The sequence below is a fragment of the Ciconia boyciana genome, chromosome 8 (assembly GCF_034638445.1).
Source record: "Ciconia boyciana chromosome 8, ASM3463844v1, whole genome shotgun sequence".
NCBI lineage: Eukaryota > Metazoa > Chordata > Aves > Ciconiiformes > Ciconiidae > Ciconia > Ciconia boyciana.
The window spans coordinates 3468954-3496297 of NC_132941.1; the positions used below are offsets into that span (position 1 = coordinate 3468954).

The following is a 27344-nucleotide window of genomic DNA, read 5'->3' on the forward strand; positions in this document are numbered from 1 at the left end:
CTCCCACATTTGTGCACGCTTCTTCCTGCAGATGGAAAGCCCGTTTCCACAGATGTGATTGTGCTGGGCCGGACAAATCTCCTCATTCCTTCCAGCCAGCCCCATCACTCAGGGGTGTACGTCTGCCGTGCTAACAAACCCCAGACCAGGCAGTTCGTTACAGCCGCAGCTGAGCTCCGGGTTCTTGGTGAGTAGAGAGCAGGATAAACGTGCCACATAGCTGTAGGTTACCTGGACCAACATCCAGGAGCTCCCCAAGAAGTTGCGTTTGTGGCCCATGCTGGGTAAGATGGGAGCCAGGTTAGAGCCAGGAGGCCCTGGGTTGGGATAGCTCTCAGTGGGGGTGTCACCTCTTTAATTGGGGGTTTAGTTCCTTGTATTTACTGAACCGTTTTATGCCTTATTCTTGTTCTCCAGGGTTCCCCCATGGAAATCTGTATCAGCAATTAACTTTCAGTATCATGGAAGCCAGCAGGGAGAACAGCCTAGGATCAGGGAACGCAGCACATGATTGATACAGAATTTATTTTTCCTTTTGGACAGAGTCTAAATTAAGCCTCTAGAGTCTGCCTGGCAAATCCTGTCTTGTAAGCAAAGCTGCTACTGAATAAAACATAGCACCGAGTGGGGAGGAGAAGGGATTTGCTTTGCTATCTTTTCCTCCTCCTTCCTGCATTAATTTGTCCCCTCTCCTCCTAGCTACACCCAGCATCTCCCAGGCTCCTGAAACCATCTCACGCACCCGAGCCAGCACAGCCCGGTTTGTCTGCAAGGCAGAGGGCGAGCCAGCCCCAACCATTCACTGGCTGAAGAACGGCGAGGCCATCCTCTCCAACGGGCGGGTGAAGGTGCAGAGCAGCGGGAGCCTCGTGATCAATCAGATCGGGTTGGAGGATGCTGGCTTTTATCAGTGTGTGGCTGAGAACAGCTTGGGCATGGCTTGTGCCACTGCCAAGCTCTCGGTGATCGTGCGGGAGGGTTTGCCCAGCGCTCCCAAGAAGGTGTCAGCCGTGTCCCTCTCCAGCACCACAGTCCTTGTGTCCTGGGAGCGGCCAGAGTACAACAGCGAGCAGATCATTGGCTTCTCGTTACATTACCAGCGGGCTGTGGGTAGGTGTTACCTGCCTGTGCAACACAGCTGTGTTGCAGGTACAAGACACAAGGCACAGGTTGACTTTCTTTCCCCTAGTGACAAGTGTGAGGCAATTCCAGCTAGTTTAACCCTTTTCATTGCAGGTAAAGGAATTTTCTCTTGGAGTCAGCATCAGCCTGTGACAGTGCCTCTGGATTAGCCGACATATACAAACTTGTTGACCAGCAGTAGCATATCCACGTAGCTAAGTTGTCTGGATTCTAGTGGGACCAGGCACTTCTGGAAATTTATTTCTGTTCTTTCTTTTTTCCTCCAACACATTGATTTTATATGCAAACGGTGTGATTATTAATGGTGATATTAAACAGCTACATTGTGTACAGCAGTAATCACTAAATTATTCACACCCAGAATCTGAAGTGAGGCACATGGGTCTCTTGGGGTCTGTCTTCCCAAACAGCCAGCAAGCCAATACTCTTGTTGAACTGTTGCCAGAGCTCCTCTGAAAATTAAGCTGGTAACTTCAGCTGCCTTAGCATGGATTAAGGAGCTTGAGTCAAAATGGAGATGTTAACATTGAGGCATTGAATGTTTCTGCCTAAAGAGTTCACATAAGAGATGGGTTTTGTGCAGATGCTGGGGAAATTGGAGAAGACATAGTGATTTTTAAGGTGGATTTACACAATGGACCTTGTGAGTTAAGTGATTTTTCGAGGAGTGTCTTGGCAGTTCACTGACCTGCTGATCAGTGTTTCCTTGGCTCTAGGAACAGATAACGTGGAATACCAGTTTGCTGTCAATAATGATACCACTGAGCTGCAAGTCAAGGACCTAGAACCCAATACCAACTATGTCTTCTACGTGGTCGCGTATTCTCAGCTCGGAGCCAGCCGGACATCCTCTTCCATCATTGTTCAGACCTTGGAGGACGGTGCGTTGAATTAGATGGGTACTGGTGCCTAAAAGGTGTTCTTGGCCTGTTTCATGGTGAGCATTGAATATGCTATGGAGAATAGTATCAGCTCCTAGAAACCTAAACCTGCTGCTCCTAGAGCTTCTTGACAGAAGCCCTTTTAAAAAAAAAGCAAACAACAAACCAACCAAAACCAAAGCACCCTTGTCTGATCGTCAGCTTGGGTGATGAAGAGCATGAAAATGACCTCACTGACACTGGGGCCCATGAGAATCCTGCGGGAACTGCAGTCAGCTCCTCTGGGCTTTCCCCTAGCTAATGTGATAGTGCTCCAAACTTGACTCTGGGCCAGACTTGATTTCAACTCCGAAGAAAGACATCTATTGCAATTTGTAGGGTTGGGAGCAGCCTTGACGTTGGATCCCTTAAGAGCCAGTAGTTTGTGTTGATTTTACCATTTATCACATAGCATTTTGCGAGCAGTAAAGGCAGAGTGCCAGAAGGACAGCTGCCCAACGGGGGAGGACATGTGCAGCTTTCAACAGACTGCAGGACAGAGGCAAGAAGCGATGGTTTTGGCAGACCTCGTGCAAGCCCCTGCTATGCTGCAGGGTGCATTATGTGCTTTTAATACTCCTGACATAGTGAACTGCATAGTCCCACGTGTACGTGTCTGAAGCCTGAAAAGCTGAGTTGAAAGCATGAAAGCTGCCTGCAGCACAGAGCTGGGATTCTCAAGGGAATGGAGATTCCCGGACTGAAGTCTGGATCTATGAGCCATTTCCTTTAGTGTCTCCTTCGTGCTCTACAGTACAGCGTAGGCCGATTAGCTGGTCTGTGCTAACCTGCCCGGTTTGCAGTGGACACAGGGTCACTTCATTTTGCTTCCCTAGAGGGTAGTGTGGTGTGGCCAGCAGGCTCTGATCAGCCTGTTCAAGCAGAGCAGCCCACCGTCTCCCCTCCCCAGGCACCCTGCCGATGATCTGAGCTGTTGAAGAGCTGCGGGGTATTGGTTTCCCCCGTGACAGACAGCATGTCACCAGCGGCTGCGCAGGGCCAAGACCAGCTAGTGGCCTCCAGCCAACTGAGAGAGCTGGCAGAGATGTGTTGTGGTCTTGTCCTGGTCTTTGCTGACTACCCGTTGTTGCTTCTGCCCAGTTCCTAGTGCTGCCCCTCAGCTGTCCCTGTCGAGCATGACTCCTGGTGACATCCGTGTGACATGGCTGCCTCCTCCTCCAGAGCTGAGCAATGGCAGGATAACGAAGTACAAGATCGACTACTGCACCCTCAAAGAAGGTGAGGGAAACCCATTTGGGGGGGGTTGTGTCTTCTGCTCCAGCAGTGTTAACAGCGTGTCATGTCGAGGGGAGGAGGTGCAAGGCTGAAAACGGATGGACCCCTTTTCACCCGAGGGAGGAGAACAGCCCTCTCTTAGCCTGGCTCTGCTGGTGGTGGTCACAGCAGTGCCAGTGCTGTGCTACTTCACACGACTTCAGGGTGCCTTTTTCTGTGATTGTGGAGGATCCTGTGTCCCCAGGGGAATGGCCTGATGCTTGCGTGTTTGCGCTGCCCCATGAATGTCTGCATGATCAATCCTTTGGTGCCATATGCACTGTGTGTTTTGCGGGAAGAGCTTTATGCTGGTTGGGGAAGAAGGCTAAATGCATTTGATTCCTTTAAAATGGAGTCTAATCAAAGTGATCCTTGTGGGGAAAAAAGCAAGTATCCTGGCCAGGCTGTGGTTGCTCTATTGCTGAGTGTTATCCGGTTTTATTTATATTGTCAGACACTCTTAAGAAGCCTTCAGCAGGGATGGTAACGTTTCCTTATGCTGGATGCGGCTGTTCCAATTCCACGTGTACTTGCTTTGCAAATCCTTTTGGGTATTTGCTCTTAAAACCATCAAAGCTCTGCAGCTTCTCACTTCCCAGGGTCATGATTCTTACTAAGAGAAGGATGGGGAGTGCGATGAAGTGCTGGACATGTTCCCATGTGTTTGATCTGGATTAATAGTCTTCACTGTGACTTCTGGCTCTTGTTTTTTTGCCCTGAGCCTGCACATGGCTCTGTGGCATCGTAAAACCTTGGAAATGTTTGCAGTCCAGGAATCACACTCAGCAATACGCTGTTACATAGCAGGGACAGTGCTCCCAGATGAGATGACGCCAGGTGAAGCTGAAAAGCAAGACCTCTGCATTCACCAAACAGGCAATATGAATCTTCAGCAAGACCAATTAGTTGTTACAGTGAAAATCCCAGGCCATTCTCAGTTTAAATTTCCTGTTACCTCCCTTATGAACTTGGGTGGGCTGAAGAGGGAGCGATAAAACCTCAGTTGGGTGTGGGTGAAGGTGTGAATTTTGCAAAAAGCAGGGCTGCTGGACAGTTCTGGTTCAAATTAAGGTGAGGATTTAAATACAGCAATGAGCGGCACTGGAACGTACCATCAGCTACCATCAGCTGTGCTCGTGTTCTGCCATCACATCATCATCAGCAAGGTTTCTGACAGCTCTCCTCCAGGCAGGCTCAGTGGTGCTGAAGGCAGCCTGCAGTTTTGAATGTGATGACGGGGGTTGTCAGTCAGGGTATCTGCTCTGCCCAGTCTTTAGTTCGAGTTTTTCCTGGTGGCATGAGATTCCACTGGGCAAAACCGAGCCAGCCTAGGGCGTGCGGACCACGTGGGGGTAGCTAGGCTTTTTGGCTGCTCAGTTGTATTTTCCTTTAACTGGGAAAACCATGTTTTCAATGGTATTGCCTTGGTTCCAGCAGATCAGGTTACCTCCATTGAAGTGGGTGGAAATGAGACACAAATCACTCTCTACTCTCTCCATCCCAACAAAGTATACAAAGTTCGCATCGCAGCTAGCACCAGCGTGGGCTACGGGGCCCCTTCTGAGTGGACCCAGCATCGGACTCCTGACAGAGACAACCAGACGCATGGTAGGAGGCTGGGTGTTGTCTGGGATTCGGGATGGGGTTTGCAGGACATTGGGGAACTTGAGGCATGATCGGAGATGTTTGCTTTCATTAGGAATTTATAACCATTGGTTTTGGTTAGACCAAAGTACCCACCTTTACCTTTCTGTTGAGCAGCCCCTGTATGTCAGGGCTCTGAGCAACCTGATCTAGTTCACTGGTCACTGCAGGGGGGCTGGACTAGGTGACCCTTAAAGCTCCCTTCCAACCCAAACTATTCTATGATTCTATGTCTTGCTGCTTCCCTGGGTAGTTGGCCTTTCCTCCCTCCATGTGCAGCTCTGAAAACTCTTAAAAAAGGAAGAAACAAACCCAAACCCCAATGTTATGACATTTGGGAGTGGATAGACAATTCTGCCAAGCAGAGCTAAGCCCAAGTCAGACTATAGCAGTGGTTAAAGATGGTGTTATCTCAGAATACATTGAGAAATTACCATAGTGGCTTTGTGACTTTGTTTTTTCCTGTAGCACCCGGCTGGTAAAGTCAACGGCAGAGCATAACTGTACCACTCTGTCAGACAGTGGAGACACCCCACTCACAGGACAGCCTCTCCTCACACCCCTCCCTCACTGCCGAGGACAGGGAGGATTCAGTAGAGCAGGGAAATGGAGACAAGTGGCTGAACATTTTTCTCTTGTCTTGTTCTTCTTCTAGTTCCATTTGCCCCGACAGAATTAAAAGTCCGAGCGAAGATGGAGTCTCTCCTGATAACATGGCAGCCCCCAGCCAACCATGCCCAGATATCTGGCTACAAGCTCTACTACCGAGAAGTGGGCCCAGAGGAGTCCAGCGATGAAAGCCCTTTGGATGGTGCTGAAGATGAGAGCTGGGATGTAGGACCCATAAAACTAAAGAAGAAAGTGAAGCAGTACGAGCTGACTCAACTAGGTTAGCTGGTTACATCTTTTTAGCAGTTGGTGTGGCAAGCCAGGGTCTGTCTCTTGCACTTTGTAGCAGTCCCGGGATGCTTCCAAGAGGTTCAGTTATCTGCTTGGCTGCAGGTACATAGGGTCAGGACCGTGTAAGCTGAACTTTTTTAAGAGGTTTTTTTAAATAATTTTTTTTTTTTTTTTTAAATAATCACCTAAAATAATTTCTCGAGTGGAGCTCTTGGGGCTTGTTTTAAGCAGAGTTTAAAAACCAGAAATTTTCTGACGCCATTGTAGCAGGGATTGTATTTTCAACCAAGGGCCACTAACATACTTAGTATACAGTAGTAAGTGGATCTGAATCAGTTTGTGGTTTTTATTGTGTCACTCTAAAGAGCGCCTAGATTAAAATCTCCGGTCAGGACAATGATCTCTCCTTCCCTATGTATTTCTAAGAAGCTCCATAATTGCATGCTATTTGAAATCTCTCTGTATTAAAATGCAGAGATGGGTTAATTCATAGCATGCTAATTTTGGGTCAGTATTCTCCTCCACCTCCCCGTAAGGGAAAAGGGATAGAAGAATGAGTGTCCGTGGCTGGAGAACAAGTCTGCACCACAGTCAGATCTGCCTGCCTGGCTAACCGTGCTCGGTGTTTCCCATAAGGAGTTACGTTTCTAACATCTGATCGTACCAATTAGTTGATTTGCCCATTGATACAGGATGGAGAGAGAGAAGAGAATCATGGCAGATGCATCCTTGAAGCAGGATTCTGCTTCTTAAGAGTTCTTCCATCCCCCACGTCTTGCTTCGTCCCTGTTACTGCCCAGTGAGCTGAGACTGCAGGGCGAGTGTTTCTCGTGCTGGTTCATCTTACACGTCTAGCATATATATTATGCATGGTGTAGAGGTCAGGCTGCAGCACCTGGAAAGACAGTTTGTGTCATCGCTAAGTAGGTTTCCAGCCATGTTGCAGCCATCCTGCCACTGAGAGGGTGTTAACAGTTATGAGTTTCTCTGAAGAATTCAGGTCTGTAATTATTGCACTGAGGAAACCACATGTGAACATCATCACGCGCTGCACTAACTACTGGCAAGTCAGTTAGCAGAGGAGCTCGGGAGTGGGCTCAATTGGTTCCAAATGCTCTGGCACGATGATGCTGAGAAGGCTGCTTGTTCTTCTGTAATTACTTCCTTAAATTTGGGTATCCATCAAGCCCTAATGGTTTCCTTATGATTTGGCAGTTGTGTATTGGCTATCATTGTGTCAGGAAGAGTTTCGGGTTTCTTCCAGCCGTGGATGTTCTCTCTTCTCCCCCTTACACTGTTGAATGACGTGCTCCTGCATGCGTACAGTAAAGGAAGGGGTCAGGAATCTGGCTGTATGGAGAAAGGCAGGGGGTCTGGACATGAAACAAGGAGGAGGAGTGGTTGTGATTTAGAAGGGTTTAGTTTTACAGTGGCGAGCTACCCTGCGCAGGTACTTACATCTGCATTAGGGGTCTTGTAGGCAGAGTGGGTAGCAGTCTCAGGAAAGGTTGGCAGCCCTAACATGATCTATGCTGCTGCACATTGGCTGATAGGGAATCAGCTGGGGGGATTTCTCAGCTCATGCATGTCTGCCTGGGAAGCACAGCAGTGGAAACCTCTCCTAAGATCCCTCTGTAACAACAACCAAACAAAATACCCAACACTGTCTCTTGGGAGTATCTCTTGACATCAGGGTAAGGGGGCTGCATGTGATGAATGGAGCTGTCTGGTGGGAGAGTGAGATTTGCCCAGGCTGGCCCATGGGAGGTGGGCTGCTGAAGAGGTGTCATGGCTGAAACTGCAAATTGGGTCAAGAGCTTGAAGAGATAAGGTGTCAGGAAATCCCAGGGTTAGGCACTAGGAGTACAAGGCTCTGGCTCCAACATGGTTGCATACCATGTCAGTGCAAACAAGGTCCATGTTCCCCATTTGAGGCTACGTATCGCTGCAGCACCGTCACTAAATGACCCTTAGCTCCACATCTCCGCAGTGTCAGTGAAGCCAACGCTCTGCCTCTTGTCTTGGTTTGGGGTGTGGCCTGAGAGACAAAACTCCTGTCCTGCTGCTTGTTCCTGCGTAGCTTGATTTTGATTTCCTGATCTTCTTTGGTTTTTTTCCAGGAGCACAGCAGGGCAAGAGGGGAAGCACTTTGTGGGGAGACAGCTCCTTTCAAGGCGTGCCTTGGACAGAGGTGGATGGGTGTGCAGAAAGCAGCTTTGGACAGAGCTTCTTGAGCACAGTTACTCTTTATTCACAGCGATAGCATAACTGTTACACCAGCAAAGAGCCCTGCCCATGTTTTCCTCCCCTAGCTGCCTGTTATCTCAGGCTGTGTTTTATGCTGCAGTAAGGACCCTTGTGCTGGTCCGGTGCAAGATTCTTGCTTTGTCTTCTCTTGCACTGGTCCTGCTACTAAAATGTTGCCAGCTTTGTCCACCACCTCTTCGCTATCCTGCAGGCTTCCTCATCCTTCGCCTTACCCCCAACATCTGGCTTCTTGATTTTGCCTTTGGTAATGTCCCAGCTATCTCCATTTGAGCTGTCTGAAATAAAAGAATGCTTTTCTCCCATGCTCGTGCTAGCCTCTGGAGCAAAGCATGTCTCCTTAGAGTGATATCACTAATGGCACACCTTGTATCTTGCCTGAGGGTTATGTGCTGAAATCCTGTGAGAGAGGTGGGCAGCTCTTCAAAGGCGCATAAGAAATGCAGCAATTTCATGAGCCCACAAAATCAAAAGGAAGTTGTCCTGAATCACCAGGAGGGCTTTTCCCTGAGAAATTCTCATTCATTTCCATCTACATTCCAGCAGTTAGTCTCTGTAATGGTGTGCAACTACCAGAGCCATAATTTACGTGAAAAATAAATGGTGAGGATCTGATCCTGTCTTCCACATTCCCATGAAGGAAGAGTGCATTCTTCTTGGAGTGACTCCCTGGAGATCAGGGTATTTTCCCACTTACAGGAAAGTATGGCATCTGGCCAACATGAACACCTTGAAAAACTGAATAAAACAACGTATTTAGCATATTGGATATATTATGCAGTCATCCAGATTAGTGATTTGAAATGATCTGGACTAGATTATTCTGCTTATATTTAATGTATGATGGAATGCAGTGAAATACATCTGTTTTCATGCTGCCTACTAGCTTCTTGACAGCTTGATAGAGCTTTATGTCTGCATGTTCTAAGAGCTTGAACATCTGGGCCTGTGTATAAAAATTGAAGCCAAGCCTCTGACTGAGAAATCCAAAATAACCCTATTTTCAGAATGTGAATTGCTTGATCTTGTAGTAGAGCTCCTCTGGCTTCATGTGTAAGTGGCTGCTATATTGATCCTACCCGGGGATGGAGATGGAGGACTTGTCCTTTCCTTCACTTCATTCTCCAGCAGGAGCTGCCCACAGCTGCATCACATCTGTGAGCGCTTCCTCATGGTTTTGGATCGCATCATCCGCGATGAGCTCGTGTCCCAGTGAAGCCCAGCCAAATGCTCAGGCAGGAGGCGGAGTGTGTGTGCTGGCGAGAGACAGGCTGTGGGGTTCTTTGTTCCACCAAGCCTGTGGTCCCAGCCGTTTGGAAGTGGAGTGCCCTTTGGTCTCATCCCCCTTTTGTGGGTTTGAAATGTTTTCCTGTGGCTGGAGAGTGTGGAAATGCAGATCAGGCTGCCTTGGAGGCAGACAAAACTCTGTTTGCTTTTGGGATTCTTTCAGGGAGAAAAATGTGGCTGAACTGTTTTTATATTCTGAGCGCGAACATGTGTTGTGGAGCAGAGAAAGCCTTTGGTAATTGGTACCATTAGCCTCTGGGAGTGTAATCAGCGCAGTCATAATAAAATTGGCATCAATAAGAACGGTTTTATTCTGCTTACGTTGTCTGGCAAAGAGAGCAGTGATCTATCAGGGCAGGGAATGAACAGGCACGTCCCAAATTAACAAACTTCATCAATGTGCTGCAGCCAAGGCAACCAAAGACTGTCTGAGCTGCTCTCGCTGAGCTTCTGAATGGGCTGGCTGCTGAAGGGAGGAGCTGGCGAGTGTCTTATTTGAGAACTCTCTATCTCCCAAGTTGTTTCCTCGATTAAACATCTCCATTTAAAAAAACCTCAGATGTTACTTAACACAGCAGAGGAGTATTTCAGCTGATGAAAGGCCAGAGGAAAGAGGGAAGTGAATTTTGGACCAGGGCAGCTTGGAGACAGAGCACCCTGTCCCACAGCTCAGTTTGGGTCCAAATGTGAGGTTCCCCATAGAGTGCATGGCTGTTTGATGGGAAGAGTGTGTAATGAGGACCCTCAGGTTTCTGGTGTGGGTTTTGTGTGTGCTGTTGCTTTTCTAGTTGCAAATCAAGAAACTCTGCTGGGAAGGCAAAATAGTCACCATACAACAAAAGCTGCCGTTGCCTTAACAGGGCATGTGAGGACTTGCTGGAAGGAAGATCCTCACAACAGTGAATAAATCAGAAAGGACTTTAGAAATTGGAGGTGCATTTTGGAGAGGACAGGGTGTCCTCACTCCTCAAGAACGCAGTGCATCCACTTCCATGGGGCAGAGAGAGGAGTTGTCATGAATACATTTCTTTAGGAGTTTGCAAGGGAGAAAGATCAGGAGATCCTGAGATCATGTCCTACAGGCCATGACACTGGTTAACCCTTGGTGGCTGGGGCAAGTCCATTTGCTGCTCATAATTTCTGTAAAAAGTGAGGGGAGAACTAGAGAGTAGCTGTGATGGTATGTACACCAGTTGTGAGACAGTATTTGAACGTGGAAAGCCTGTAAGTGGAACTCCCTGCTGTATTTTAGCAAATACAACTCTGTTCAAGCTGCTTTCTTGGATGGTGAGAAAAGCTGGTCAGATCAAAAAAAACATGTCTAACTGGGGAGGGTTGGTAACAGAAATAACCCCAGACAAACCTTGATTGATTTTTCCAGCTCCTGGGAAACTCTATGAGGTGAAGCTGGTGGCATTCAATAAGCACGAAGATGGTTATGCAGCGGTTTGGAAGGGCAAAACAGAAAAGGCACCTGCAACAGCAGTAGGTGAGGAATGCCCTTCATTTGTTGTCTGTCTCTTCTGCTTGGCATGTGGCTTCAAAGGAAGGGTAGAAATAAAGTTACAGAAGATGAACTTGAAGAACAATATGAAATGGGGAAGGTCCCAATATAAGGAAACTCCCTTTGACAGTCATTGCAAATTGCATTGGAGGTATTATCTTGGGAAGGAGAGAAAGGAGTAAAATATTCCCCTTCTCATTAGAGTTGTTCTTATACTGGGTGTGGATGGCCTTCACCGTGTTCTCTCGGGCCCTGTTAGTGGCTCAGGGATGGTCCTGGAAATGCCAAATAACCTGGGTTTCATCTCTTACGTTATAAAGATTCGAGAATGTGAATTAGCAGCGTGCCAGGCTTTTTGCAGTGTTATAAAGTAAAAGCTCTGAAGACCTAGGCTCCATTCTCAGCTCTGCCAGTCTGTTGTGGGGTGGTGAACAGTCTAGGCTCCTCCTTACCCTGGTGTGGGCCTTCAGGCGGGTAGCTTTGAAGCTGGCCTCCTGTGCTCCACAGCAGTACACCGCCACCTTGGTGTGTGGATCCTCACTGTGATCTTTCCCACACATGAGGAAAAGCGTGGGCCACTGCACGCACAGAAGGGCTAAGCTGGGCATCTAGGCTTACGGTGGAGGTCAGCATATCAGTGCAGGCTCCACAACCTAGGCCTGTTTTATTCTGTTTTCTGTGTCCATGATGGCTGTCCCTTGCCTTCCTGTCATGTATGTCTCCACGTCTCTTTTCTCTTTGTCTTGCACCACAGATCCCCCTGTGCAGAAGGGTCCTCCGCTGCCTCCAGTCCAAGTCTATGCAGAGTCCAACAGCTCAACTTCCATATGGCTCAGGTGGAAGAAACCTGACTTCACAACAGTCAAAATTGTCAACTACACCGTGCGCTTCAGCCCCTGGGGCCTGAAAAACGCCTCTCTTGTTACATACTACACCAGGTAAAGAAGGTTGCTAAGGGTTCATCTGCCCTGTATTGCTCATGTCAGAAATAAACACAGGGCAGGAGGAGCCTGCATGAAAGTTCCAGTACTGAGCAAAATCCTGGGTGTTTCACATGCTGGAAACGTCTTCCTTGGTCACAGATACATTTAGAACTGCTGAAATGTGGCACTGGGACTTGTCTCTGACTTGAATACCAAGGGATCATTTACTGGCTGGTCTCTACATCTTTTCTGCTCTGGTTGGACCTTACATGCTTGTTTCCCTGTTAGTAACATAGCCAGGTGCAATTATGGCCAGTCTCAAAGCATTCATGATTTGTCAGATGGTCCTCACAAGTTTGGTTTAAAAATTGCTAGAGTTTAAGCAGTTACAATAATTTGGGGATGTATTTTAAATCTGGATTCCTGTGCAGGTTTTCAGCCTATAACCAGGCTGTGTTTTCAAACGTTTCTCTGCAAGTGCATCAGAAATGGTCCTGGAGGCTGGGAACCTACTTTGCTCTGTATCTGGGAGCTGAGTGGTCTTGCATTCACATGACTGCAGGAGATGAAGCTTTAGGTGAAAAATCAAATAGTGTAGGAGTTAGGATAATCTCTTACAGTGTTCCTGGTAAGGTATCAAGGTGACAGTGGGTGGGAGAACCATCTAGTGTTCGTGGCCTTGTGAATGTGTCCTCTTTCGGCAGCTCGGATGAAGACATTCTCATTAGTGGGTTGAAGCCCTACACCAGGTATGAGTTTGCCGTGCAGTCCAATGGTGTTGGCATCGATGGGCCCTTCGGCAGCGTGGTGGAGCGGTTCACCCTTCCTGACCGTGAGTATATATGGGAATTGAATCCTGATTTCTCCTGGCTCTCCCTGAATCTTTATCAAATCCCTCCTAATGTGCCCCTGAGAGATGTTGGATCACCTCTAAGCTGTGATGCCCCTGAGTACATGCTGAGAGCTGCTAAGCATCCCAGTGGCTTTCCCAAGCCCATTAAAGGAGTGTAAAGCTTTGTAAATAGAGAGAAGCGTGTAAAGAGAATTGGGGCAACGATTGCTGTTACTGTGGGGTTGCCTCTGGGTTCAGAGAAATCCCATTTGTTAGAGAGAGCTGATAATGCATCGCTTAAGCGCTAGGTCCTCCCCGGTGCTGAATGTCACTGTCAGAACAAGAGTGCCTTGCCCAGCCTGGTTTTCCAATAAGACCTCCACCTCTTAGCTTCAGGCCTGGTGAAGGCTGAGAGGCAGAGATGATCCCAGGAGCTGCGGTGGGTTAGCTCCTTACTCTGTGACAGCTCCTCCGATATTCAGCTTCACAGAGCTGCAGCAATGGCCTTTGGAGCTGTTGTGTGTCCTGCCCCTAGCTGGGACTAGTTGCGGTGCAAGCAGGGCTTTGGGGAAGACAGAGGAGAAAGCAACAATGAGCGAGGGTGTGCTGGAAATATTCTCTCAAAGATGAGCAATGTTGCACAGCCTCAAACTGAGCTGCATGGCTTCATCAGCACTGTCACTTTTCCCTTTACTGGTTGGCCATGATGCACAAGTCCTGCCCTATACTGGGCTCAGCAGCCTCCTTTCTGTGCTCTCCACAGCTTGTTTGGATGAGGTGTCAGGCCACCCAGGTTGTCCATCATTTCATGCTTGCAAACGTGGCTGTGGCACCACTGAGAAGCGTTCAGAGAAGGCACAGAGCAGTTGTCATGGCCTGCAGGTTGAACGCCCTCCTCCTATGTTCTGCTGTTCATGCTGGATCTTTACTTGTCTCTGCCAGGTCCCTCAACTCCTCCATCTGACCTGCGGCTGCACCCGCTCAACCCCTACGCTGTCCAGGTGCACTGGTGCCCCCCTGTCGAGCCCAACGGTATCATTGTGGAGTACCTCATCCTGTATAACGCCAACAATACGCAGCCAGATGACATGTGGACCTTGCTGACGCGAGAAGGTGAGCCCCCTCGAGGTACTGTAATACCCCACCAGGTCCTCCTCCTTCTGCCTTCTTCCCTGCCTACGGAGCCCTGGTTGGTCAGTCCTGCTGCCCTGATTTTTGCCTCACTTTGAGCACATACAAATAAACATTCAAGAGCTCATGCTGCCAGCTTTCATGGAGGATATGCTGGGCCTTGCTTCTGGTCATATAGGAGAGTCCAGGGACACGACTGCTGAGAGACATGAAATCATACATGTCTAGGGCTGAAATAGCCATTATCATCCAGCAAACATCCTGCAGATACAGGCTGGCAGCCAGTAATTCCTAGCAGAAAGTATGCCAGCAGCACCACGTGCGGTCTGTATCATCAGCTCTTTAAGCAGCAGGTGCATTAATACTGAAGAGGTCTGTGAGTTACCTCCTAGAGCTCATGACACAAAATCCCTCACTTCTGAGGATCCAACAGAATTCCACTGCTGCTTTGCTGCAGCCTCTGGATGCTCTTGAAACTGCACATTTTAAACCTCTTCTGACTTGCTTTTGATCAGGAAATATCTTCAGCACTGAAGTGCATGGCCTGGAAAGTGATACCAGATATTTCTTCAAGATGGGAGCAAAGACAGTCGTGGGATCTGGTCCCTATTCAAACGTTAAGGATGTGCACACCCTCCGGGAGAAGTTGTCTGGTATGAATTTCCCCTTTGTCCCGCTGCAGGAAGCGAGTTGCGTTGCTGAAGACCGCTATTTATCAGCAGTAGCATCTCTGTTTGCCAAGCAATTGCCTGATGTCACCGCGCAGGATGCGAGATACGACTGCGTGTAGGCCAGTGCAGAGGATCACAGCAGAGTCCTCAGATGTGCAGCTCCACAGGCCTCGGGCAGCTCCAGAACCCATCCCACAGCCGAACTTCATCTCTTTTCCCCATCCCAGCTCCTATAGAAGGGCGCATGCAACCTGCATCTTGCTGCCTTTCTGTTAGACCTGTGTAGCGTGAAATTAATGAATGTGCATAGATGCCGGTTTGCTTTAAGCTGCTCTAAATCGTCACTGCCAAGTAATCTGCTTCCTTTATGTGTATAGAGGCATCAGCTATTGGTTTTAGTGAAGCTGCTGCTTCTCTGAACATAAGACACTTTGTACCTTCTTCCTGCTAGCAGCTGAAATGATGTATCTGTCCTTCCCTACTAGATGTTCTGGATATCCACTCTGTCACGGGAATCATTGTGGGAGTCTGCCTGGGGCTGCTCTGCATACTCTTCTGTATGTGTGCCAGCTTCCGCAACAGCAAGCAGAGGTAGGTGTCACCTCGCCTTTGCAGGAGGTAGAGGAGGCTGATGTGGAAGGAGACAAAATACACTCTGAGCTATTTCCCCGCGTTCAGCTGGGCTGTTTGGGATGCGGCGTATGACATCAGTTAATACAAAGATGGAGTCTTGGGAGTGCTAGCTGGCTAAGGAACGTATTTAGTATATGTTTCACTGATTTATTTTCTCAGTTGTTTCTCTTTAATTTGCATTGTTAGACTAATGGGGTTTTTTTTCAGAGAAAGAAGAAAAAAAAAGAAAAGGGAAAAACCACTATTTGCCGGATTATTACCTGTGTCTGTTAGTGTGGGCAGTATTTTGCTTCTGAGGTTGGACAGTTCTAAGGATGTTTGGAAAGGGTTTGTTAACTTGCAGTTGGGAAAGTGATAAAAGACTTCCCAGTGAGTGACAGGCTGGTTTAAGGAGGATTGGACTCAGCCCAAAGCCCCCTGCTATGCCAGGGGTCTGAATCCAGCCACAAGCATTTAGAAAGTCCATGATCAGAAACCAGCTTAGTTGTCGAGAAGAGCTTTGAGCTGGTGGCAGATCTCAGGGCTAGGAACAAGCAACTTCTGGAGTCTCATGCTAACCTGGCCACTAAACTTTTCTGTCCTGCTGCATCTCTTATCTGTAAAGCAGAGATGACAGGAGTGACACAACTCCACGTGGGCAGGGGTTAGAGAGCGCTTGCTCTAGTGCTGGGACTCGTCTTGTCTGCTGCCGTTGTGATCCACTGGCGAGGGGAGGGCTCTGCATCCAGCACCATGCTTTGTATGAGCTCTAGGATTAGCGAAGGTGGTGAAGAGATGCATCTGGGGAGAGGCTACTGCAGCAAAAGCTGTTACCGTAGGATGTGGATAGAGGATCCCCTTCCTCAGGAGCATCAGGGCAGGGGCTTGGGCCTGGTCGCTTCCACAAGGACAGGCTGTGTGGCCCAGGGGGATCACTTTGTCAGTCTGTGGCTGTTTGGGACAGAGGAGAGTGAGGCTCATGAGAGATGTCAGCTCTTGCTTGTTTTCCCTCAGGGAGGCCCTGCCAGGCCTGGATTCCCAGGCAGCCAACAACCACACTTACTACCACCGCAGCAGGCAAGGGGTGGCAGCTCCCAGTGCCACCTTGGACTCACATGAGCTGGAGTCCCTCATGTCCCCGCTCCCGGAGGATGCACCCGTGCCCCTGGGGGACATCACAGAACTGACAGAAGTGCACAGCCTCATCCACACAAGCCTCCCTGAGGACATCGTCCATGGGAAGAAGAAGGTAAGGACCCATGCCCGTGGTGACTGGCCTCCCACCCTAGGCAAGAGCCTTTGTTTGGTGTGTTGCTGCTGGGAAGCCAGGGTCTGATCCTGTCCTGGCTCTGCAAAGTGCTGGTAGCCTTGGCTGCAGGCTGGTGCTGGGAAGCCATGCATTTCCCTCTCCGTAAGACGGACTGGCTCAGTCTTGGCTGTTTGGGATCCCCGTGCCATCTGCTATCCTTTTTCATCTCCTGGGACAGTGACCCCTCATCCCCAGAGAAGCGGCTACCAAACTTACTGCTGCAGAAAGCTGCGCTATTCCTGTTGCTGTGGCATGTAGATGGTGTGAGACAGTGTGATGTCTAGAGTAGATGCTCTACCTTCCAGGATACTCTTTTGCTTACAGTAAAAGGAGCTTTGTCCATAAACAGTGTGCTCACTGGAATACCCTTGAAGATACACAAGAGGTGAAATGGTGTTTTATTTGTGAACCTTATTTTTTCAAGTAGTCTTTTCCTGCCCTGCTTGGTTTGCCTGACATTGCATTGTCTTTCATTCCTCCCTGCCCATTTCCTCTCTCAAGCTTGCCTGAAACATTTCATTCCATTAGGGAACCTTTAATTGGCCTAATTTAGTTAATCTGTTTATGTCTCTCTTTGTGGCCCAGGGAGAGCATGTAAAGTAATTAGGAGGTTCAGTAAAACAAATGCATTGTGAGCGCAAGGGATTTCACGTTTGCATCGACGATGCACTCGTGTCACTGGAGGGAAGGTGAGTTCAGGATACCTGGCTAACCGCGAGACCTGTCCTTACTGCTAGTGGCAGTGCAGGTATGATCTTTTGGAAATGCAGTGTCTTCTCCTGGCTTTAATAGTCCTGTGAGTTGAAGCCGTGCTCTTGGCCATCCCCAAGTGCCGTGGCAGATCGGTGCTCAGCTGAAGGAGAGGCAGTTTGCAGCCAAGCCGCATCTATGGATTTTGGCGGAATGTAGCTGCCCGTCTGGGCCCAAGCCGAAGAGTGTGAGGAATTTCCTACAGCTCTTTCTGCTAAATAAGGAACAAATGTTTTCGGTGATGGTGACTTACTCTGAGAACAGGTCGGGGTGGGGGGAAGTTCCCTCCCTTGGGAGGCCTTTCTAGGGGCAGCATATCCAGATCTCTCTTCCAAAGCAGCAATCCTGTCTGCAAAGGTTTACACAAAGATTTTAATGTGTGCAGAGCTGGGGCTGGAGAGGGCAGTGCCAAGGCCTGGCCGCTCAGGGCTTAGCCTGAGAGCCTGGGGCCCTCAGCATCTGTTGCAGATGCTGGCAGTATCCAGCAGCGGAGTTATGTTCAGAGATCAGAGTTTCGGGGAGAGGGGCGATTCTGGCTGTAGTGTCTCTGCCTCCATAATTGGATGGGGAAAGGCCGCTGAGAGTTAAATTCACTGAGGATTTTTGCCAACAGAATAAAGAGCTTGGTTTTTTGATGGATGTGGATAGGGAAGCAAGGATCACTGAGGAGCAGCCGCACGCAGCCACCCGGAGAGCAGCGTTGTCACATGTGCCAACTGGTGAGGATGACCTGGCAGGTGAAGTGGTGGCCGGGAGCAACAGGCTGTTGTTGCTGGGAGTGGGCACTGGAGGGAGATGTGCTCCCACGCAGGAGGCCCTGCTCCCTCCACTGCCCAGTTCCTGCTGGAAGTGCCACCTGAGCCAGCCCTGAACACCGTTGCATCCTCTCTGCACTCTGACATGTATAATCGAGGGTGAAAAGACTCAGGCTAAAAACATCTTTGTGCTGCAGTTGCCAAGAGACCACGTGTCCGGATGGCGATGTGATTTTACCTGGCTGGGTGGTCAAGGAGTTGGGCAGGTCTCATGAGCACGGCTAGAGCGGTGCACACATGCCTGGACCCCACAACAGATGTAAATCGCAGTCAGGTGCAGTTGTGAGTGTGTGCATCTCCCTGCTTGTAGACAAAATGCTACTAGCCAAGGCCCAGGGTTTTAGGTTCCTTGGGTTGTCTTGTGTGCTGCAAATAGCTTCTTCCAGCAGCTGTTTAAGCTAGGCTGCCGAAAACCCCCGGGGACCCTGCCTGGAACTGAGTGGTGCCGGGAGCTTTGTACCCTACAGTGACCAGCTGCCTGTGTTGCCTTCTCTTTTATTCTCTCATGCTGTGTGTGGCTGGGGCTGTGAAAACCCATGGCAAGGAATGTGGTAGAGCCACAGGAAGGAGAAAATCCTTGTGGAGGGAAATTCCTGGTCCAGCCTGGCAAGGGGAAGCTCCCCAGGGTGCTCTAGGTCGGGTACTATCACTTGCAGTCCTAGTCAATAAAGAAACGGAGTGAGAAATGTCTCAAGGATCCCTCTTATTTAACAGCATATCATGTCACCACAGAGCTCAGGACGTTGGCTGGGACAGACTTAGTCTGATGCTGCTGTCACTGGTGGCCAGGTTTGCATAGCTGTGATGCCAGGGAACTGGCAGCTCCAGGCCTGTGCCTCTCCGTCCTCACGTTACGGTCCTGAAACCTGTTTTGTGTTGGTTGGGTGGCACTTGCCATTAGCAGTGGCAGTGATAGCTGCTCCTGTGCTTTCAGGCTTTTCATATGCTGGCTCGTTACTTCGCGTTTCATGGATTATTCTTTATTGTTTTTATTCTTGTGGCAGCCCGAGGTTCCAGTGGAGATTGGAGGCTCCGTGTTGTTAGGAGATGTACAAACACAAAGAAGGGACTGTCCCTGTGCCATAAGCAGTCAGAAGTGAGTGAATGTCACTTTGCAGGTGTGGGGACTAGAGAACAGTGAGACCAAGGGCAGGAAGACTTTAACAACGCTGAGGTTTGAACTGACTCCTGCAAAGAATTGTGGGCAAGGGTTTGGAGAAGTCCCCTTGGTCGTTTTCAAAGTCAAGATCACCAGTTCTTTCAAACGCAGGGCCATGATTCCTCTTGAGCCGTTACAAGTAATGCTGGGGGTGCAGGATGGTGCAAGGGGAAGGTGGGACAGTCTTTGTGCTGCTGGACAGCCCACAGGAGCCGCCTGGCCACCCTGCCCCTGCTTGCAGGACAGCAAGGTGCTGCTGCAGCCGAGCTGTCGGCACGGGGCCCCTCTGGATGGCTGACAGCTCCATTAGGCGGGAGTGTGCTCAGCCATTTAGCAGGCCCTTTTCCTTCCTTGCTGTGTGTTTCCCAGTGGTCACGCACAAGGATTTGTAAACACACTGACAATTGATTTTCCTCTCTTACTCTCTGCCCCTTTCAAATGACCCTCAGACTGATGCCCTCAGTAGCCCGTGTTATAAATGACACCGTAATGCACAGGCTGTGGTGACGCAGCTCTGTTTCCCCTGACAGATGGACTGAGGATGATAAAATGGCTCTGCTCCAGGCATCTCTGTCACTGCTGCTTTTGGGCCAAGCAATTCAGGGGGTGGGAGAGGATGTTAAAAAGCATCTGCTTTCCATGGAAGACTTCAGCTTGTCATTGAATGAAGCCAAACCCAAGCGTTTTGGCTTGGAAATGTTTGCTTCTTGCGAGCTGGAACCTTCCTTGCTTGCTGCCCCGCTCCTTCCCGGTGGGCCTCCTCCCCATGGGGACTGCGTTTCCCATGAAACACCCCCGTGACTTGGAGAGCAAACACTGTAATGCATCAGGGAACTTGGATCTACGTGGGTTGTTTGTCATTTTCATGTTGAAATTTTTCTGGGTGGAAAAAATGTCCCCATGTTTTCTGAAAAGTCTTAGATGAGAGCTGTGCTCCCGTTGACAGCTAGCAGAGATTCTCCTTTATCTGGTAGGGGAGAGGTCTGTGTTATGTTGCGTCTTGTTTAGAGGCGCAGCTGCGGGCAGGGATGCCTGTATGTTTGCATGACATGGAGCTTTCCCACTCCCACCGCCTGCTGTGGTGCTGTTCAGCAATGAATCCTTTCACTCCGCTATGACAACCTTAAAAGCTGGGCACATCTGAAATGTCCCCAGCCTTGTTTTGCACAGGATTTCAAGCTAGTTTAAATAACCATCCTCATAAAACAGGGAAGGTTTCAAGATCAACGTTTCCTACATGTTCATTCTCAGCTCATATATTTGCATGAAATCATTACTTGTCACTGAAAAGGTAACATGATCTAGGCACATTTTTACCAGTCGGAGTTTCTATAAAAAGGCTAAAATGAAAAGGCTTGTTTGCTTTGATAAGGATTTAGCTGTAATGGAAACACCTTTTATTGGAAGATGTTTTTATTAGTTTTCATTCTTGTGTTTGCAGTGAACTGACAAAGGGATTTTTCCCTCTTTAAATTAGTATTAGACTGACACTCCTTGCCTTCGTTATTCTATTGTAAAAACCAAGAGAACATTTCCTTGTCTTCCTTCAGCCATTCACTAGCCCCCCTCAAGTAGAGAGAAATAGTGTCATTTATTACACCAAAAGATACTGCTTAAAAAAGCAGAGAAGCTTTCAGGCACGCAAGACCTTCTTCAGGCCTGTGATGAAAACAGACCTAGAGTTAATTGCTGCTGCCCAACCTTAGAGAATAAGCCCCAAGAGGGATTTTTTTTTTCCCTCTCAAACAGAATGTGCTTGAACAACATGTGGGATATAGGCTATGTTGTGTGGCTGATGGTTTTTTCTGTTTGTTGAAAGTTGCAAACTGGTACAAAACAAGTTTGTTCTTCGTTGCAGCCAATTTCAGCCAGAGCTGAACAGGCTGTTCCCAGAGTCATCAAAACCTATGTAAACATGGCAGATTGACATTTCCGCTAACAGATGGTCCATTGGGGATTGCAGTAGAGCTGCCTGTTTCTTTCCATGTTTTTTGGTATTCACAAGATGCCTGCAAGAAGGTTTTCAAGTTTGCTCTGTGTGTGTGTATGCGTATGATGCTCAGATCTTTCTGATGGCAAATATGCATGTAAGCATCTATAATAGGACACACATTTGTGTGCATGTGTGCATATTTGTGTAGGTTCAACGCTGAAATTTCCAGGCAGTATTTGCTCTGTAACGTATGTTCCTTGGAAAAGGCACAGAAGCCATCAGTCAGCGATGTAGCTGCAGAAAGCCTTTCAGATGGCAGCAGAAGCAAATTGAACATGTTCCTTGAGTACTCACATGTAGTGATATTCCTTATTGTGAGCTGTGTGTGATCGCTTGGTTGATTTCTTGCTATTAAAGTGTAGTTTAATGATTGTCCACTTAGAAAGGGAGCAGTTAGGGAATACTCTTGGCTCAGAATATATTGCTGAGGATTGCGGAGAGAGGAATGGCAAAGACACTGCCTCCAGCATCCACTTCTCAATTAGCGAATGCTTGATATCCACAGCACTGGACGTCAGTGTTCTGCAGGGTGCTGTCATATAGATGAGGCCCTTTACTACTTGTTTTCTTAAGGTTTGATCCTGAGGCAGCAGAAGAGCTCCTATGACTTGGGGTTGGTGCTGGGATGTAATGCTGCTCTGCCTCCTGCAAGGTGTTGAGCCCCTTTGCTGCTTGAGTCAGGATGGACAGAGGGTGCTCGGGAAAGGCTCAGGCAGCCCTTCGGCGCATACACGAGTGCTTTAGTGTGCCTTCTGCCAGCACCGACAGCACGAGGTAGCATTTGCTTCTTGCTAAATAGCTGACTTAGGAATGCCTGGCTCACATATAACATCTGGTCATGTATTTCTACCTAATTTCCAGCCAGATGGACTGAGGCACAAGGAGGTCAAATGACTCACACAAGGTCAGGCTGATGTCAGAAATCTCCTTGCCATCTCGGCTGGACTCATGCTACATTGACTGTTGTTGGAATAGATCTGGCCTGTGTAAGTAGCATCCACTCACGCAGAGCAGAAACCTGGGTTCCTGCTGCCTGACAGTGAGCAATAGGTGGTTAGCGGGTTTGAAGAGATGTGCCGTATATCTTCACCCTACACAGCCATCATGCTCACACCACCAGTATTCTGTATGCATATGCACACTTGCACACTCGCACAAGATTTTATCTTCACTTCAGCCTTGCATCTGCCTCTCACTTCTATCCAGGCAACATGTAACATCTGTGGAACGAGCCTAGAGATAACTGGCTCATGTGGTCCTTAAATTTGAGCGCGCGTGTGTGTGTATATGTATGTGAGTCAGTAGCAAGGCTGAGCTCAGGTATATGCAGGACAGCCCAATAAAATCAAAACCTGGAAAGAAAATACTTTTCTGCCTGTGAACTAATAGTCTGAGCTGTTAAATAACTTCAGCTCTTAAAGGCACACATTTCCCATACACAGAGGTGTGCATTCAACAGTTTATTACAAGGGGAAGCTGAGAGAACCCAGAACAAATTGCGTTCAGCCCATATAATTTAATTAGATCTACAAACAAGGTAACACTGGTTGCCCAGGGGATTTAAAGCTGAGCTAAGAATTGCTTGGTGGTCTGTTGCAAAAAAAAAAATTAAAAAAAATAAGGCCCCCAGTTTTGTGCCTCTATGTTGATGGGGAATGGCTGAGTGTTTACCGAAGCCCTAGCTTAGAGCAGGAACTCTGTCTGCACCGCAGAGCGAGCAGTTTAGCATTGTCTTCAGCTCTTACTGGAGCACACGTGCCAGTGCACACAGGTGAGGGTCCTTCTCCATGCTGCAGAGCATCGCTTGTGCCAAAGCAAATACTGTAATCATTCAGCTCCAGATTTCCTCCGTCCCTGTTCCTTTTCAGCTTTGCAGTATTTTTCAGGAGGCTCATACTGCTCTGGGTTGTCTGCAGCTTTGCAGGGAGTTGATTTCAGTGGACCTTTAAATGATGTCTTGTGCCATGATATACCTGTCGGCCTCAAAATTTGAGAATCAGTGGAAAGCCCCTTATGCGACCAGTTGTGATCCATCTGGCAACTTTTATCCACTTGCTCTGCATCAGACCATGTAACAGAGCAATAAAGCCTGTTCTAATGTGGCGACTATGTGAGTCCGTTGCAGCGAGCTTTTTTATTTTGATGCCATCAGAAGTGTTCTCTGCATTTAACTTGTGTCTTCTAACACCACGGTATTTTCCCAACTTGCACTTTCCTTTTTCAAGCTGCTTCTCATGTCAGGTTTATGAGGATAAGAATCTGTGTCTGTGATAATTGGATCTTTTCTCCTCCCACTTTTCTTCTGCAGTCTTCATGGAATAAATCAGCCAACCAGCCCTGGACAAACAGCATAGCCCGATACGGGGACACTATCACAAAAGAGCCTCTCTCTGCTGTGAATGGATCACTGAAGCTCCCTTCCAGTGCGGGACAGAAACTTTTGTTACAAGCTCTGGTTTACGATGCCGTGATGGTGGGTGTCTTCGGTGGTTTATTGACTTGTGTATTCTGATGTGTTTTTTCCATTTATGTTCCCCATCTCCCTTTCTCCTTTTTGCAGCACAGGAGAAAATGTTTTCTTCTCTAAGCTAGCTTTAGTTGGCTAATCATAGGCTTTATGTTTTTTTTTCCTGGGTATAAGAGTGTATGCCAGCAAGAGTGATGGGATTTGAGTAAAAGCTGTTTGTTTTTTCCAAGCATTGCTCAAAGCCTCAGCTCTCCCTGGTTGTCTGTCTTGACTCCAGCCAGCCCTTGAGGGCCTGTGCTGTGGGCTTGTTCTTTTGGTGATGGTCAAGTAGGGTCAGACAGCTCGGTTGCCAGCGGGCTTGTGGCAGTCCTGGTTCCTGAGGACCCAGAGCCAGGCACCAGCAGTCTGCTTTGAGTCTTTGCTGTGGCCATGCAGCAAGCAGCCTGACGAATGAGTTAGGAGCTGCAATGCTTGGCACATCATTAAGATCTACGTTGTGCTCGCCTGAAGGAGGGATTGCATTTTTGCCTGTAAAAGGAGTCAAAGATCAAGGGCTGATTTAAACTCCTTCTCCAGATAGGGTAGAGCAATTTCCACTGCCCTTGTCGTCTTTATGTGGGTGCACAGACTGGGAGGAAATCCTGTTTCTGATATTGCTTCATTAGAATAAATATGCACTCCCATGTTTGGGAGAGCTTGTATAAGGATCGTGATGTCTGTGCCACAGTCTCAGCAAAGCAAGCTGACACCTGCTCAGATTGACTCTGTACCAGAAGATTACTTTGGTTATTGTTCTAAAAAGTTCACCCTCTACCCCCAGCAAATACTTTTAAGTAACCTATCTATGTTTCCTTCCTAGACAGTAGTGTGAAAATCAATTATACACAGGATGTAATTAACATTGTGGATAGAGCTAAGACAATGTTTTACAACCCAATTACAGGGCACCATTTACAGCACAGCTTACCCATCAGAGTTTGTCAAAAAAAGGAGAAAAGTGTTAAAATATGTAAATGATGCACAAGGTTGGCTTCAACAGAAAGCGCAAATTACATGTAGGATATCACTTCCATACTTTGAATTGTCTTCTTGCTACTAAATCACACTCAGCCCAGAATCTGAGTGCTGATTGCCTAGAGAACTCTTTGTGAGCTTCCAAAATAATGTGTCTGTTAAATTACTGAATGATGATCTAGCAGAATGACCTGCTTGTTAGCCAGATTTCTGGACACCTGTAGCCTGAACTCCACTTAAACGCTGTGGAGGAGAACCAGTTGGTTTCTTTCTGAATTCAGGTGCTTGAATTTAACCAACTGTTGCAAGCTGTGACCAGGGCTCTAATGAACAAACATTTTGTGATATGAAGCCAAAATTAAACCAGGAAAGTGAAGGGAGCCCTGGTATCTAGTCGTAGGTCTGTATCATGAGCTGTCTCAGAAGCCAGTTTCCTAGAGCACTGCCCACTCGCCCTCTAGAAATCTGGCCCTTATTATGGAAACAGACTGGTGAGTTTTGAAAATTGTGGTCTTTGACAGAGGCTTGGAGGAATGGTTGCTCCAGCCTGCCAAGAAACCGTGGGCAAATCACTTCACTTCCTTGGGACTTGCTTTCCCAAATGTAAACTAGGAATAACGATCCTGAGGTGATTTGAGATGCTTCTTAAGACTTCAGCCCTGAGAAGCATGTCAAGATAATGCTTAATAGAGGTATGTGTACATCCCATTGCACTCTGTGGGATTAAAAAGAAATACGTTTCAGTGCTTGGTTGGGTCACAGCCTCAATTATCGGAATTTCATTTACTTTACCTTCTTTTCTTTCTTTTATTTTCTTTTTTTTTAACTTTTTCCCCTGTTTGATAACAGAATGAAGCAAAGAAAAGCCACCTGCCAGCCAGCCTCCACCAAGTGGAAGCAGAGGTCATCGTCCATTCTGATTTTTCAGCCTCTGACAGAGACTACGACTCCCAGCTGCACACCCTGGAGAGCGAAGAGACAGAAACCGAGGACCAGGAGCCTGAAGAGCTCCCCTCTGGAGAGCTGCCTCTTCCTGGCTCTCCCAGCACCCAGCAGGATGCTAGCCAAGTGTTGGTGGACTGCAGGGGCAATTCTGAGGTTCAGGCCCAGGACGAGCTGTTATGTACCGACAGAAAGACTAACAAAACAGAGGCCACTTGCATCCGTGGGCTCACCAATGGCTTCCACAGGCACGGGGAAAGTCTGGATTCAGTGAAGAGCGGAGATTTGGACTCCATCCAGGAAGGCAGCGGGGACGTACAGCCAGTCAAGTGCCAATCGCTTTCCCTGGCCCCAGAGGAGGTCCCCCTCTGTAGTAACTCTGGTTTAACCAGTTCATCCTCAGCATCTGAGAACATGGCATGTGTCCACAATCATGAAAGAGTGAACTAATCTGATTTTGATCATGGGAGAGCTAGAAGCACTAGTAAGGGCCTGTCCCTGTGAGGTACTGCATGCCCTCGACTCACTGAGCCCAGCAGGAGCTAAGAAGGTGCAGCATCTCACCAGAACAGGATTCGGACCTGTCAGCTGTACATATTGCCTTCAAGAAATCAGTAGGTATAGACTGGTAAGGGCCCATCTTCTTCCCGCTGAAGCTGATGAGTAACTTGGCTTTCGTGGGAGCAGGATTGAGCCATCTGCCAAAGTCTGACGTGAAACCACGGCTAGAACAGAGCCTTCTGCGTTAGACTGGGGCTGTCACTTCGCTGTAGTCCTCGAGGCGACTGGCAAGACGTCTTTTAATGCTGGGAAGAGGCAGGGTACACCAAGCGATTCTTCTCAACTGTCTCTTCACCAGGGAGCGCCTTGGCACTACCTACTGCCTCGCAGCATTGGGATGAATTTTGTCAGAGGAGTCCCACAAGGCGGTGGAAGCCAACACAAACAAATTCAGTGAGCTGTAACCACCAGCCTTTTCTGCCCTCCCGTGGTTAAAAGGATTATAAGGCTCTCTTTGTGCACTACTGCAGTAACTATTACTAGCAGGCTGATGTAGTGGCCTTTTATTACACACTCTACGAGTGCCTCTAACAACTTGTACTATATAGAACCTTCTTCAGTGTCTGGGTCATTTCACCAACCTGGACTTTGTTTTATGTAGGTTCTTGTACCTAATATTTTAGGTACACATCTGTCCTTTTAATGTACAACATGTATTTTTATTTCCTTGGAACATCTTTATATTATTTAATTTTATAAAGTGGAGTAGTGTGTGGTATAGAGTAGCATTTTTACTACTTCTCTCTCTCTTTATTTTTTTTTCTCCCTAACAACACAACTACCTCATGTCTGTTGGAGAAAAAAAGCAGTAGATCTACTTTTTTGTTAATAGTCCATTATAGGTTTTAACTTATTCTTATACTGCCTTTTTCTAAAGAATATGTTTGCACTGGTTGTTGATTCTTACAGTGCTGCAGATCTGATGTCTCTCTTGCTTTGTTTCCAAGTATTGCTGTAGGACACCTTCCCTACGGCTGGAGAGGTGGGTTGTGTTTCTCTGTAGGACTGTGTTTTGCAGGAGCTGGCCAAAGGAGACTGCTTCAGCTGGCGGGATGTGATCCATCTTTCCTTATGAAGCTTATACTAGCGAAGAGAAAAAAGAACCAACAATTGCAAAATTAACTTGTGATCTTGGGGACATCTGTTTCTTTTTTTTTTTGTGCCCAACCGGAGACATCTCAGATGATTTTGATTTCCAGAGAGCAGCGCTCAGCCTTCTGTAAGCAG

At 48.0% G+C, this 27344-nt stretch overlaps 1 protein-coding gene across 1 annotated transcript in view; it reads left to right on the plus strand.

Moving 5' to 3' along the window:
• IGDCC4 (immunoglobulin superfamily DCC subclass member 4) overlaps positions 1 to 26006 on the plus strand; it is a 97490-nt gene extending 71484 nt beyond the window's left edge. The window contains exons 6-20 of the mRNA XM_072870222.1: positions 32 to 187; positions 700 to 1110; positions 1860 to 2024; positions 3165 to 3302; positions 4773 to 4946; positions 5638 to 5871; positions 10816 to 10923; positions 11693 to 11876; positions 12566 to 12693; positions 13636 to 13806; positions 14340 to 14477; positions 14981 to 15086; positions 16122 to 16356; positions 23442 to 23606; positions 25464 to 26006. Coding sequence (XP_072726323.1) covers positions 32 to 187; positions 700 to 1110; positions 1860 to 2024; positions 3165 to 3302; positions 4773 to 4946; positions 5638 to 5871; positions 10816 to 10923; positions 11693 to 11876; positions 12566 to 12693; positions 13636 to 13806; positions 14340 to 14477; positions 14981 to 15086; positions 16122 to 16356; positions 23442 to 23606; positions 25464 to 26006 — 3056 coding nt within the window. The remainder of the gene's footprint in view (positions 1 to 31; positions 188 to 699; positions 1111 to 1859; positions 2025 to 3164; positions 3303 to 4772; positions 4947 to 5637; positions 5872 to 10815; positions 10924 to 11692; positions 11877 to 12565; positions 12694 to 13635; positions 13807 to 14339; positions 14478 to 14980; positions 15087 to 16121; positions 16357 to 23441; positions 23607 to 25463) is intronic.
• The last annotated feature ends 1338 nt before the right edge of the window (positions 26007 to 27344 follow it).